This window comes from Protomyctophum parallelum (genome assembly GCF_964188405.1).
Source record: "Protomyctophum parallelum genome assembly, chromosome: 8".
Taxonomy (NCBI): Eukaryota; Metazoa; Chordata; class Actinopteri; order Myctophiformes; family Myctophidae; genus Protomyctophum; species Protomyctophum parallelum.
Genome location: NC_139703.1, coordinates 18,333,054 through 18,348,783, shown reverse-complemented (window position 1 = coordinate 18,348,783; position 15,730 = coordinate 18,333,054). Strand labels below are relative to the sequence as shown.

Here is a 15,730-nt window from a genome sequence, read left to right as displayed (position 1 = left end):
TCTCTCGTGTGACTGAACTTCTCACCCTATATATCTCTAAGGGAGATGCCAGCCACCCGTCGAAGAAAACTCATTTCGGCCGCTTGTATTCACGACCTCATTCTTTCGGTCATGACCATAGGTGAGAGTAGGAACGAAGATTGCTCGGTAGACAGAGAGCTTTGCTTTCTGGCTAAACTCTCTTTTCGTCACAACAGTGCAGTACAGCGACTGCAATACCGCCCCTGCCGCTCCGTGAACAAATGTGTGAAGTCGTCCTTTCAAATTACAGCAGTGAAAGTTAACTATGTTTAATTATTATGTTTTGTCAGAGGAAAATGAGTCAACCAACAATATGTATGAGGGACATTCATTCATACAATAGGCCTATATTAATAACAATAAGTTATGAATTATTATTATTATAATTATAGAGATTACATATGAGAGGACACTGGCTGTGGACGGACAAGAGACCACCCTGATCGTCATGGATACCTGGGACAACGACAAAATGGTAAACACTTTGTGTGTGCGTGTGTGTGTGTGTGTGTGTGTGTGTGTGTGTGTGTGTGTGTGTGTGTGTGTGTGTGTGTGTGTGTGTGTGTGTGTGTGTGTGTGTGTGTGCGCGTGTGCGTGTGCGTGTGCGTGTGTGTGTGTGTGCGTGCCAGATCTACAAGTGTACAACACGCTTGCAGTTGCAGGACATGTTGTGTGCTTGTAAATCGTCAAATTCTGGCGTGCGAGGCTTTGGACACGGTATAAATCGGGCTTACTGCAGTAAGCTGGGCTCACATAATCAGGGTGATTTTAGGGTCAGAACCCTCCGGGTATCGCTCCTAGACCAGGAGTCAATCTCTTTTTTTTAAATTCAGATAGCCAGCAATGAGTAAAATGCTCAGAAAAAAAATGTAGTCTCTGTAACACATCTTGGGGCCACAATCTGCATTAAAATATGTTCCTATAGAAGCTTTGTCATTGGTAAAAAAGAAATCACACACGTGTGAACTGAGTGGTGCAATTCCCCCCCCCCCCCCCCTCTCTCTCTCTCTCTCTCTCTCTCTCTCACTCTCTCTCATTAGAGTCACTACCCCTCTCACTGTTTCTGGCGCCCCCTACTGCTATTATTAAGTCACATACTCATGCTCACACAGACAGACACACACACAAACAAGTACGAGGCTCATGCTCACACAGACAGACACACACACAAACAAGTACAAGGACATTGCAAGCTGGTTGTAGGAGTGGTTGCACCACTCAAAAAAAAGACTAACCAAGTAGACAGGCAAATCGACCAATTGCAAATCTTCTAGGGAAATCCCTATACAGCGGGAGACAGAGAGAAAGACACTCTAGGATATAGGGGTTCTCAACGTTTTTGGCTCCATGGGGGCCCCCGGAAATGCTTTGGCCATGTCTCGCGACCCTCGCCCCCGTGTAAACAGAGCTGTGTTACATTAACACTTTGGGTAATACTATCTGGTGAAACTATAAAAGATTGTGCATTTTTTTTATACAATATTCATCCATTTATAATTAGCTTTATACTTTTGATAAACAGTGTTTACACACAATGGTTTGTATTCCTTAAGGTGCTTGTATTCCATTTGACATCCTTCTCCTGTCACAGCAACTCACAAATCTCACTGCTGTGTTTGCACATTGTTGTTTTTTGTCATTAGTCATGTTTTCAAACTCTCCTTGGGTGATTGTAATATATGTCTCTGATGTCTTGGTACAGTGGGCAGACGGTTAGGAAGAGTAGCTCAGTCTCTACCTCGTTTCGTGTGCAGTGGGTGCACAGTCTGACTCTCTCCGCCTATGTCTCTCTCTCTAGGAAGAAGAGGACTCCTGTATGAAGGTGGGCAGTGCTTATGTCATCGTCTACTCCATCACTGACAGGTCGAGCTTTGACTCCGCCTCCGAGCTGAGGATCCAGCTGCGTCGCACACGGCAGGCCGACAACATTCCCATAATCCTCGTGGGCAACAAGAGTGACCTGGTGAGGTCGCGAGAGGTCGCCGTGGAAGGTAGCTATATGTGCGAGGTCAGAGGTCACGTGTGTATGTGCATGTTCGTTCATGAGGGGTGTGCCCAGATGTTATATTAGCCAGAGGGCTGAGTGTGTGCAGTATAGTGAACGACACGCTTTGATCTCGATCTTCAAACTAGTGACTGAAAGCTGACAATGTTTACTAAGACAATAAAATCAAGTGTTAACCTTCTAATCCATGAATGAGAACCATAGAGTTATAATATATCTAGAGAGCGGATGAGGAGTGACCCCTTTTTGACTTCCGGGTAGTATACCCCTCGAGCATTGATATGATTGGTTGGCTGTTCTTGTGGTACCTCTACGTCACGTCCTATGTCACACATTCCTTCATGAATGTAACCTGGGCATTGCTCGTGCATGTATGTCGCCCGCCTGCAGTTCCAGTTTTGACCACAAAAGTTGGTGGCTTCAACGTTGCCCAGCCGTTCTGGGGACTTGGGCGTATGACTGTAGTTCCTGTGTTTTTGCCACCATTTCCCAGAGAGCCGTGCATGTGACTAACTATAGTTCTTGTGTTTTGCCTACATTTCCCAGAGGGCCGTAAGTGTGCGGTGGTGTTTGACTGCAAGTTCATCGAGACCTCTGCGTCGCTGCAGCACAATGTGGCCGAGCTGTTTGAGGGCGTGGTCAGACAGATCCGCCTGCACCGTAACCATGCCGACAGAGAAGAGAGGGGCGTGGCCACTGGCCACGGACGCCGGCCACACGGGAAGCGCAAGGACAGCGTTACCCAGAAGGCCCGGCGCTTCCTCGACCGACTGGTGGCGAGGAACAACCAGCGCGTGGCAGCCAAAGTCCGGTCCAAGAGCTGCCACGACCTGGCCGTACTGTAGACATTATTACTATTATAATTATTATTATTATTACTAGACCTGTACGTGCCCGTCAGCCACCGGCCTACTTGAGAACGATGCAACTTGGGAACCTAATAATACCCGTTGTCAATTTGTCATGGAGATCTCTGTATCTGTCTGTCTGTCTGCCTCTGTCTGTCTGCCTGTGCCCGAAGAGTGCAAACTGACTGTGAAAAGTGTAGTGGTTAAGTAAATCAATTTGCAGGTGTGGGGTTGCCATGGTGATCAATTGGCTGAGGCAGAGGCTGGGAATTGCACAGGTGAGGGGCCTTAGGCTGATTAGGCCCACTGGCAGAGCCTGAGCAGAGCCTTTTGTGATGGTTCTGGAGAACCGTGGGTCTGACCGACTCGATACCGGGCACTGCACTCCCTGTGGGGGTGTGGAACGCGTGTGTCGAATGTGAAGTCGGTGGGGCAAACGGTTCTCAAGTTACGTGCATTACAACCGTACACACACACACACACACGCAGAGACGTGGCGCATTTATAGTAAGATTACTGTTGTTGTGTAGCCTATTTACCTTGTCATAATGTAATTTAACACACACACACTCAATGTTATGGTCTCAAAGGAACCCGTCCTCAACCCGGCCACGGCCTCGAGCCCCGTTCTATTGTTCCGAGCAAAGGAGTTATATACTAACTGTATAATGTATCTCACCAACTGGAATAGTTACATCATGACCAGGTAAATATACAAATGGCAGGTAAATAGAATATACTGTAACCCAATCCAGGGGTCAACGATAACTGGGGGTATTCGGTCTATTCCTGACAACCTCCATTTAAATTGGGAGCCATTATTTTGGCTTCAAAGATTCAATCTTGCAGCTCCCGATGTGAACGAGAGAAAGACAGACTACAAGGAGACATTATGAGAAGTGAATGGCAGGACTAAAGGCGTCTTCTCACACATAATACCAACATTGTCTGTAAAGTGTCCTCTCACACACAATACCAACATTGTCTGTAAAGTGTCCTCTCACACACAATACCAACATTGTCTGTAAAGTGTCCTCTCACACACAATACCAACATTGTCTGTAAAGTGTCCTCTCATACACAATACCAACATTGTCTGTAAAGTGTCCTCTCATACACAATACCAACATTGTCTGTAAAGTGTCCTCTCATACACAATACCAACATTGTCTGTAAAGTGTCCTCTCATACACAATACCAACATTGTCTGTAAAGTGTCCTCTCACACACAATACCAACATTGTCTGTAAAGTGTCCTCTCACACAAAATACCAACATTGTCTGTAAAGTGTCCTCTCACACACAATACCAACATTGTCTGTAAAGTGTCCTCTCATACACAATACCAACATTGTCTGTAAAGTGTCCTCTCATACACAATACCAACATTGTCTGTAAAGTGTCCTCTCACACATACCAACATTGTCTGTAAAGTGTCCTCTCACACACAATACCAACATTGTCTGTAAAGTGTCTTCTGACTGACACATAATCCCAACAGTGTCCTCTCACACATGTTTAGGCTATATGGTGTCTTCTCTTCTCACACATATCACAACCGTTTGTCACCATGCACTGCAAATTATACTTCCTCTGCTAATCTGCTGCTTCCACATGGAACGCCCGGGATTCAAACTCTGGCCTCCCGCGTGGAAGTCCAACATTTTAACCACTAGATCACATTGAGATGAAATGACATGAGGTGCTGCATTCTGGCAACCCCTGACAATCTGAACAGCAGCCTGTAGTGCAGGGTTCCCCAATTAATTTTCCTCAAGGGCCATATTTTGACTAGCGTACCAGGCTGGGGGCCGAGTCTGCACGCGTGAGGTCGAGGTCTTGCCCTGAAAATTCATTTTCAGGGCAAGACCCCATTTGAAAAGGATGCCCAGTTTGACATGCATAGGCTACTGACCCCCATTTAATGCCATTTATATCTGGGACCCTTAAAAAAAAAAAAAAAAAAAAACGTTTTTTTTTTTTTCTTTCATGGGCCACAAGGGGGCGCTCTGTGGGCCGCAAATGGCCCGCGGGCCGCCTATTGGGGAACCCTGCTGTAGTGTGTGATGCCTCATTTGTTTTAGAATCTTGTAGCGTGTGTGCATGTTTAAGATGACCTGATGAAAGAATCTTATTAGACGCTATACCAGATTAAAAGTCCTGCATTCTGAGCCGTGACTGCATTGTCTACTGTAGTACTGTCACTGTCCAATGGTTATTTTGTGACATAATTTCATTGTCCAATCAATTAACCCGTTTTATTTCACTGTGTCCAATCAATTTATCATATAAACGGTTTGATGTCACTGTCCAGTCCTATGAAATGTTTCATTTCACTGTCCAAGCATGTATAAGCCGTTACATGTCACTGTTAGAGTTGTCCCGATTTAATTTATTTTCAGACCGAGTACGTGTACAATACTTAATTTTTAGTACTTGACGATACAGAGTACTAATACGAGTAGGCCTACTTTTTTATTTTTGTTGAGTAACCACTTATTTTACCCCCTTCTTCTCCAATTTAATTTAATTGTCATGCCTACACTTGTCATTTATGCTAGTAGATCTGCTGTTTTTGGCGATTTGCGATTTGAGGAAAAAATGTCTGGCAGCTGTGTTGAGCCAAGAGGAAATTAAAACAAAAAGAATGGGTTACTTTTGTGACGAGGGGTTGTTAATGCGCAAGTGGTGTCCAAACGGTGCCCAGGAATCAGACTGGAGCGCAGTTGTCCAAATTGTGGTCCCCACTGCATACAGACAGCAGGTTCTTGGGAACTACAAAAACATATTTTTATACCCTTGTAATTATTTATTGCATTGTATTCTTCTAACGAAATATAACCTTGTTAAAGTGTGGTGAATAAACTACAGTTCACTTTCCAGCCTTTTTGCATCCTTTAATAATAACCCCTAGACCTAGGGGATTGTAACAAGTGTTGAGTCAGACTTGCTCCCGTCGCATTCGTTTAGACTTGTGTCAATTGGATGTTTTGGTACTCCGGTTCCGAGTACCGAGTACGAGGATGGTATCGGCCCGAGTATGCAATACCAGTATCGGTATCGGAAGCAAATCTAGTCACTGTCCAATCAATTTTATCCTATGTCATGTCTCTGTCCAATCACATAAACTGTTTCTTGACACTGTCCAATTGCATATACCTGGCTTGTTACTTGTTATTTCAAGGTTTTCAAGGACCTCATACAGTCAGGTCGAAACTAGTGTCGCACAAAAATAGAAAAGATTGCTGATCTACATGCTCACATTACGACACTATGTGACAGGTTGTAGATCTGCTATTTGTGTGAGTCTATTAGTTTACTTGTACATGTAGTGAAGATGATGTATAACAGTGGTACTACTACAAGGGTATGTCTCCCCCTGGTGCTATGTGGAGGTACTACAGTAGTGAGAGAAAGGGGGAAATGGAAGAACTATTATTTTACTTTTATGTTTCATGATAAAACTTTGACAAACTTTGTGTCACGCTGTAAAGTGAAAATGTTAAAAAAATTAAAAACTTGATTAGCACATATTTTACTGATTAGAAATCAATATTTACTTGACATTATGTCATCAGAATTTGAACATAAACATTGGTTGACTTTTTTGATTACGTTGGTGCCCATTTTATCACTGGACTGACCAATTATTTGTTTATACAAACATTGACACTGCAGGCACAGGTGCTGGTTTCATGTAATCAATCCCCAACAGATCCACAAACATACATGCACTTACAAACCTTGCTTTCACATCTCTGTCTTTCTTCTGTATAGCGCACAGATCATATGCCCGCCCCGAGCCAGTCAGAAAGTCACTAATCTCTGGAGATTAATTCACTGAATATCAGATATATAATTTGCTCAGATATACAATGCATTCTTTCAAACATCCATTACTATGCAAGTATGCATTGTGCAATAATAATATCAATCAATTTCCATTGTGCATAACTCGGAAGCTACTGCAGGGCCCACAACCCAGAGGTTGATGAATTGAAACATCCTCTCCTAAACATTTTTTCTTGATTTCATATTACTCATCGCAACATCAACCTGCTTTCTTGAGTTTCTATCTCAGCGTGAAAGAAAAATGCTCCTTTGTCATGCAAAAAGGATGCAAGGATAGGAGGTTGTGACTTCATGTCTCATTTCTTTATGGAGTTGTGGCATCAAAAACCACTGCCAACAGTGTATGTTAATTTCATTTCTAAATATTCAACCTATTCCACGACTGTGGGAATGTGTTACAATACATAGTCCCAGTGGCATAATGGATACAATGGTTACATGTGTTCAAATCCCATCCAGGGAAGTGGAAGGCAGAGTGGCGCAGTGGAAGCGTGCTGGGCCCAGAACCCAGTGGTCGATGGATATGAAACTATCCTCTGCTAAAGCATCAAAGCATGTTGCTTCTTCATCATCACAACATAAACCTGCAGTCTTTTCATCATGCTGGCAAATTCCACAGAATGTAGTTTCTGAAGAGAACTAGGCTGTGCTTGCCCATACTTGGCCGTCATTTTAGACATGAATCGAGGCGTGGGTTCAAATCCCGCCAGTGCTTTCTGTTCATTCATTTCTATACATTCAAAAACTAGGTGCATATTCTGTGGCTATGGCTTTGTGACAGTGTGTTACATAGCCCCAGCTGTAATGTGCATTAAAGCTACTGTATGCTACTCTCATCTTCCTGCACTCGTATTAAATGCAGACCGGCCTCTCGATTGTAGCGAAAATAAAAATAACGTTTTCGCTACTCACCAATACAAAGACGGTTTGTGTCATCATTACAGAGACTACTTTCCGTGGTGGACGCACTCTGAGCCCCCCACCACACATAAAATGCACTTTTTGCACAGAAAATAATTTTACTTCACCGGAAGAAAAATACTTTTAGTTACTCCAATGTGCCCTCTACCGATATTACCAAGAAAAAAAAAACAAAGACGAGATTTTTTCTTCCGGTTTCTCCCTTTCTGGCCAAAAAGTGCATTTTATAGCCTAGGTATATGGTGGGGGGTCAGAGTGCATCCACCGCGGAAAGTAGGCTTTGTAATCACACAAGCTGCTACAGTCGAGAGGCTGGTCTTCATTTAATCACGGCACTGGCTTCCGGTTGTTTTTAGGATTGATTTAAAAATTATTTTACTTGTCTATAAAGCTCTCAATGGTCTCGCACCTTCCTACCTACATGACTGCCTGCCTAAATATGTCCCAAACCGCCCCCTAAGGTCTTCCACTGCTGGCCTGCTCGCTTTGCCTAAAAAAATGGCAACTAAAAAATACGGGGAAGCAGCTTTTTGTTTCTACGGGCCGTCGGCATGGAACAAGCTCCCACTGTACCTTCGTCAGGCTCAGCTAAAGACCCACTTCTACAACATTGCTTTTAATTGATATTTTATTTTTTATTTTTTGTTATTCATGTCCTCACTGTATTGCATTACTGCTTGTTTTTTAATGTCGTTGCCTTGCTTTTCTTTTATTCTCCATTGTTCTGTAAAGCACTTTGAGCTGCATTTCATTTCATGAAAGGTGCTATACAAATAAAGTTTTATTATTATTATTATTATTATTATTATTATTAATGTGAGCGCAGGAAGTCAAGAGTAGCATAGCTCAATGCAAAGGCATTTATAAAGCCTAAGTGGCCTAAAGCCCAAACCACACAGGGTCGGGTTGGGACAAAACGTTTTTTTTTTTAACCCATTTAGACCTACAAATGCCTTCTAAATCCTGACAGTTTTCTGAAAAACCCTATGTTTCTATGTCAGTGGTTATCAAACATTTTCATGTCAAGGACCCCAAAAATTATATGGAATTGGCCGCCGAGCTATCTTCGGCCTGTGGAGGGCAGCATTACGCTTCAGCATAAAAAGTGTTGCCATGTATGTAGCCTATGTATGTATGTCTGTCTGTCTGTCTGTCTGTCTGTCTGTCTGTCTGTCTGTCTGTCTGTCTGTCTGTCTGTCTGTCTGTCTGTCTGTCTGTCTGTCTGTCTGTCTGTCTGATTGATTGATTGATTGATTCAAGTAGGCCTATTTATTAACAGATTGAAGAATTACAGTACATTTCAAGCACAACTCAATAAAAAACTGTTAACTGTGGACGACACTTGTTTACAATAGGGTCCGCCATGTTCAATTCATCAGCCAAAAAGAGGAAATCATCATAGAGGAGGGAAAAAAGGGGGAAAAAACGATAAAAAGATACCACCATATGTGTCAAAATACTTCCTTAATTTCAACGAAGTCCACAATCACAACACCAGAGGGAGTTCAACAAACCCGTGCAACCCAGATTCGGCTCAAACAAGGGGTTAAATTAATTTAGCTCCGATGCCACTAAAATGTGGAACACCCTACCAACAGCCATTAAGAAATGTTAATCCCTAGCCTCCTTCAAAAGCAGTGTTGGGGTAATGCGCATCATTAGTAAAGCAATATATTACTGGAATGCGGTAATGCAAAATATAATGCATCACTAAAAAAGAAGCTGTAAAATCATTCTGCATTACTTTCCGCATTTTGGTTTTGTGACACCACTGACAAATTTAACATTTGCAACATTTAATAATAAATATCATTTGTTTAGCATTTTTTATATTTTTTCACGATATCAAAACTTTTATGGTCATCACTCATGAGTCATGACTCACCATCTATTTTAAATAGCCTCAGTAGTCGCTTATTTTGGGCTTGTTTTCATAGACCTGTCTGATGAATTGAAAAGGGTGGACCCTATTGTAAACAAGTGTAATGCTTTTGTATGGTGTCGTCCACAGTTAACAGCTTGTATTGAGTTGTGCTTGAAATGTACTGCAATTCTCCAAGCTGTTAATACATTCTTCAATCAATCAATCAATCAATCAGACCAATCAGACCAATCTACAGTTGCATATTTCTCTCACAATCTGGCAATACTGTACCTAAACCAGGGATTGTATTAGCTCTGGTCCATAGGCTATAGTAGCCCTAATGCTAATTCTGCCCAGTGCCCAGTGCAGGGCAGAATTAGCATCAGGGCTACTATGGGCCAGAGCGTAACCATAGATATATACTCTATGAGCGTAACGGGTAGCAGAGTGGCGCAGCGGAAGCGTGCTGGGCCCATAACCCAGAGGTCGATGGATCGAAACCATCCTCTGCTAACACTTTTTTTTTTTCCAACTAGAAAAGTAAGCTCAAAACAGAGAACGTGCGTCCTCTGGCGTCGGCGGTTGCCAGACAACGAATCATCTACCAATCAATGCACGACTGTTCCTCCTCAAAGTCAAACTCCGGAGCGATGGGATGTAAGCCTCTACCTTCCTCCCTCGCATCTCCCTAAGGCGGTAACGTTAGTGAAGTGGGGGGCAACTCATCAACAAACTCAAGAAGGAGATCATCCATGTATACTTCTTTGACTTCTGCTATAAATTCTTCTTTGGGGTTAACGGCACTTTTTAACAATAAAACAGCTCAAGACACACAACCGTTGAAGAATGGCTGCTCTTTCAGCCTGGTTTTGGAACGAGAGATTCTGGCTGCCACATAATGTAACCTGGGCGGATCTCGCAGACCCAGCTCCGGGGACTGAGTATCCCAAAGCCGGACACTTGCTCTCTGCCTTGCCGCTGGCGGTGGGGATTTTTATCGTTAGGATCTTCTTCGAGAGGTTTGTATACTCTAACTCCCAAACAATAATGTACACTTAAAGGTTTAAAAAGTTTAACATATAACGGTAGGGGGTGGGCGGGACAACTTTACATACCCACTGACTGCACTGCTGTTATAGTTGGGCTGCCTGTATAAACTGTGTCACTTTGTTAAAAATCTGAACTTTTCGTGGCTAATGCTAGCTGGCGGTTTCCTGTCGTTTTATTATACACTCAAACCAAGACCCTGCATGATGCCATGGGCGGTCTGGTCTGGTATGCTGCTATGGAACTGAATTGTAACATCTTCATGTGTCATAACACAATAGGCACTTAGGCATGGTTGGTGATGGATGGATGGATAGTATGATCTAAACCCAAAGTGTGGATGAAGTTGTAAACTTTTAACCTGCAAAATGTTTGTATTATTGCAAAGGCATTGGGAAGTGCACAGTAGAAAAGGTATTGATGTGATATGGCATTGAAGCACACCCTTAACCCTAACCTAACAATGCAACATGCCAATAAGCTGCAGGCAGTTCACGGTCTAACCAAGTGCAGACATGTCTGTCACGGAGGCGTTTACTTTGGCAAACCAGAGAGAGGCAAACGGGATTTGGTTATTCATTTGACTGTTAGACAGGAGGGAACTTATAGGGAAGTTATATTATCCTTAAAAAAAGATAAGGCAGGCCCAGGCCAGATTGCTATTATTATAATACTGATAACATTAGGAAAAACATTGGAATTCCATCTTCCACAGTAGTAGTTGATTTATTGTGGGCTATTATGCTGTAACAAACGTGCATGCTCGATTTGATCTATTCTAAACACCTTTTGATACTGGTAATAACAGATGACTAACTGAATATGGAATTCACTGGTGAATCTGAACAAGGCTACTTCCAGGCACTGCATAGTGACTTAAACCAAAACCAAAACCACAAACTGAAGTATGGATGATTGATGATTGATGATCCAACTGTAATAACGTTTTTTTCTTTTTCAAAATCACAGGCCTGTCAAGGCTTAGCAGTATACTATTATTTGCATTGATACTGTCATATTTGGGGGGGGGGGGGGGGGGAGTCATAATTGCTAAGTTTATGCATGTTATCTTCTAAAAACAACATTGTCACGTGCTGAGAATAGCCACAAGGTAGCTACAAGGTCAAGTCACAACAACAACACCTCCCTTGTCCAGAGCGCAGGGCTACATTTTGGGCAAGATAAACTGGCTAGGGAGTCTAGTTCATGCAGCCTATTAGTATTAAAGTAGAGTTTCAGGACAAGATTAGATGTTGTCATCTTGTGAATCTGGGCTCGGTAAAGCGACTAAAGCGCCTGTGAATAAAGAGCAGTCGGATACAAAAGGTTATCAGAAACCATAGCCGAGGTGTTATAGGGACGTCTCACTATCGGGTACGGTAACCGCGGAACCTAGTATCATGTGCCAACGGCTTCTGGCCTTTCCGCTCTCAACCGAGGCTCTAAAAGCCTCCAGGAGTCCAGAGGGGAGTGGAGCGCCTGCAGGGGTGATATTATCAGATACCACCATTAACTCCTAGCACTAGTCTGTCACTCTGGCGTGGCTGACTCATTCATTTATTCATCAGAAAACTAGCAGACCTGGGCTTTGGTTTCCAACACCTGCTGCTGTCCACAGCTCAAACGCAGCGTGGAGTTAAGCACACACACGCGCAGTCGCGCACACACACACACACACACACACACACACACACACACACACACACACACACACACACACACACACACACACACACACACACACACACACACACACACACACACACACACACACACACACACACACACACACACACACACACACACACACGCACACACACGCACGTACGCAGACAGACAGACAGACAGACAGACAAAAAGTACAGCAAATGTGCTCACACAAACCTTGAATACATACATGGTATTCTGCACAGAGTCCTACTTAATTTGTGCTCTCACAATCACATACAATAGCAAAGTGTTGATTGGCCCCTGCCTCTCTCTTTGCATGCCAGCTGCCAGCCATGGCTTGTACCAAGGTGTGTTTGCTGCCTGGCTAGTGGGCAGTGGCAGAACAATGGAAAATATAAGCCAGTGTAACCAAAACTCGGCCTATAGATAAACAGGCCTGAATATCATCATAACTGTGTTCAAGATTAACCCAAGCCATGTTGAATCAACACTGTGCATTTTAGAAAGGACGATCATTTATTCCTATACCATAATTATTGTAGCCATAAACCTGCCTCTCTGGGGGCGAAGTTTGGTCTTTGTTTACCATTATGCCATGTGCTCGTATGCAGTGCTCCAAACATTTGTCCTCCTAGTGAAACCGTATTTGTATGCACAAAAACAAGGATGCTCATCTGCAAGATCCTCTTTTCTCTTTTACCTACACAGTATACAGGCAGTGGGTGCTTTGGTCAGGTTGACGTTATATTGTTGCAGAAGTGAGGTGTTCTTTGTTAGACTTGTTTCTTGTTTGATCATAATCATTATACCTTTCTGTTGGCAGCGACTGGTGTGTGCGGGCTGAGGCCTTTCAGTAAGCCCTGTCATGGGTTGAACATTGTTAAGAAAGACTGGAAACAATACTGTGTGTGGGATTATGTCAGTCATACATACAATCATTGTTGTAATCTGTGGACTGCTGTTAACCAGTTTGTCTATCTTCCGCCATCTAAGTTGTAACTTGTAAGTAGTGGGTACAGTATGTCGCCTGTCAGACTCATCTTAGAAGGAACACCGCCTCTTTTGGGTATAGCTAGGTTTTGTGGAAGCGAGGAAACAAATGTTAGATGTCTCATATATCGACACATCTTCCCGTTCTGCATTTTGTTCCCTTGAAAACTGATATTTGTCATTTTCCCTATGTTAGTTAACCACTTTCACCCTATTTGTCCCTATTTTAGACAGTGAAAATAGAAAATCTACATGCTCAATTGTTGTGATACACATGTTTAGGCTTGTCACAATTATTTCAGTACATAATTGCCTAATAATCAGTTATTTGAGATAATTACAATTTATTTGCATAATCGTCAGTCGTCTCCATAATATGGAGACGACTGACGATTATGCAAATAAATTGTAATTATTATTATTGAAAAAAACATTTTCAAAAACAGTGGAAAGAGCCAATCTATAACCTCTCAAGGTGTCGTAAATAAATTAAACACATATTTAATATTTTATATACAATAATTAAATATGGCCTTTTGGCATAATACATTATCTATTTTGATTATTGGTACTATGGACTGATGGATATCTCTCAACGGTGGATTTTCATCAAACAAACACTTTGCAGATAGAAAGAGGATAATTCAAACTTTCCATACAGCTGCAATGTCGGTGAGTTTGACGTTGTTTAATACAATTCGATAGGACTTTTCTGTTTGGACGTATGGGCCGTCATGGAAAATTGCGGCTAGTTGCCACCCTGCCATTAACGTAATGGCAAGATGGCCGCTGTCTGCATAAGGTCTATTATAGCAGCACCCTGACTCTGTTTGACTAGAATGAAATAGAGCCTTAATCAGTATCATCGGTAACAGCTGTGAAGGCCCGGAAGAAGGAAGCGTTATTTCCAATATGGCGTATGTTGTGAGGGCTCCATTTTCGTCACCGCTAAACCCCGCATCCCTAAACTTTTTTACTATTATATATTTTTTCAACTAGCCAATCTACAAATTGACACGTTGTGAGCTTGTAGACTGGCCATTTTAACTATTCAAAAATGTTTAGCAAAATAGTAAAAGGGGGAAAAAAAGGCAAAGAAGTTTAGGGATAAGGGGTTTAGCGGTGACGAAAATGGAGCCCTGAATGTGCATAGGGCCTCTGCATTCAGAACGGTCCAGGGAAAGCTTTTCTTTCTCAAGTCACAGATTGTGCCGCCTCCCCCCCAACGAAGTGCCACCGCTGTGAGCGTATACACAGACCATGCCGAGCCGGTCTCCTGGCAACAGGCTTTGTGTATGTTGGAGTGGTGCAGGTTCTGAGCATGAACAGGGATGTTTTGACACATGACACACTAAATATATTGGTTTGTCCCTCTTTTCTCCTATAGTCTTCATCACTTTTGTCAGCCTTTATCTGTCCATCCCCACTAGTCCCCTCCTGAGGTTAATCTGCAGGCTCATACTAACTAACATGGGCTATTTTGACGTTAATCCTCCTTGTTAAAGATCCCTGGGTTTAGCTAAATTTATGTCTTAACCACTGACAAATTGTAAAATGATACTCACAAGAGGAGGGGCCTAACTGAGGAGTGGGGACAGTTGAATGAGACTTGAAACGCAATCTACAAGTCGATTAATATGAGTTAATCTTTTAAGTATTAAGTACCATGTTTAGTGACTTAAAGCAGTGCACTTCAGAGATGCTCCTTTCCAAGGCTCAGTGACATGGATGAATCCCAAAGAAACACTATATTTATTTATTATGTATTATATATATATATATATATATATATATATATATATATATATATATATATATATATATTCTTTTAGCCTAGCTGATGCTTTGAACTGCAGAATAAACACCAATTTGTAATTCGCCTTCATTCCAAGCAAGGGGTAAATCAAAAGACAAACCCTTATGCCCTGGTGGTGTTGCAGCAGTGAAAATAGCAGATCAACAATCTCGAACTTCAAGATTGTGTGGTAGATATGTGTGAGATTGTACTTCGACTCCTTTTTTACTATTCGTAACACTACAGGCTGTCCCTACATGGATTTATCTCAAGAGATCATGCCTTAGTGTACTACAGTATTTGTCATAGAAATTCGAGATGGTTTTCGAGGCCTAGTAGTAGGCATTATTTGGAGTGTACCTTCTAATCTGAATCTGAAAATGTTTTTTCTAATGACACACACACACACACACACACACACACACACACACACACACACACACACACACACACACACACACACACACACACACACACACACACACACACACACACACACACACACACACACACACACACACACACACACAGCACCGTTCTGATAATTAATTCATAATAATTCCATTACATTGTGCCACTGCACAGTACATAGGAGATGGTTCTCAGTGGTGGGAATCTGACACTTACTGCCCAATAACCTGAGCCTGAGAAAAAAACAGAAACCCAGTTTGTGACGCTAACAAAAAAAGCCTCCCACCTCCCTGTTCTTATTGTCT

General features: G+C 42.4%; 1 protein-coding gene across 1 annotated transcript in view; it reads left to right on the top strand.

Moving 5' to 3' along the window:
• The first annotated feature begins 10,164 nt into the window (after nucleotides 1-10,164).
• Nucleotides 10,165-15,730, top strand: part of cers5 (ceramide synthase 5) — a 34,105-nt gene continuing 28,539 nt past the window's right edge. The window contains exon 1 of the mRNA XM_083771727.1: nucleotides 10,165-10,530. Within this exon, the coding sequence (XP_083627853.1) occupies nucleotides 10,358-10,530 (173 nt within the window). The 5' untranslated portion in view covers nucleotides 10,165-10,357. The remainder of the gene's footprint in view (nucleotides 10,531-15,730) is intronic.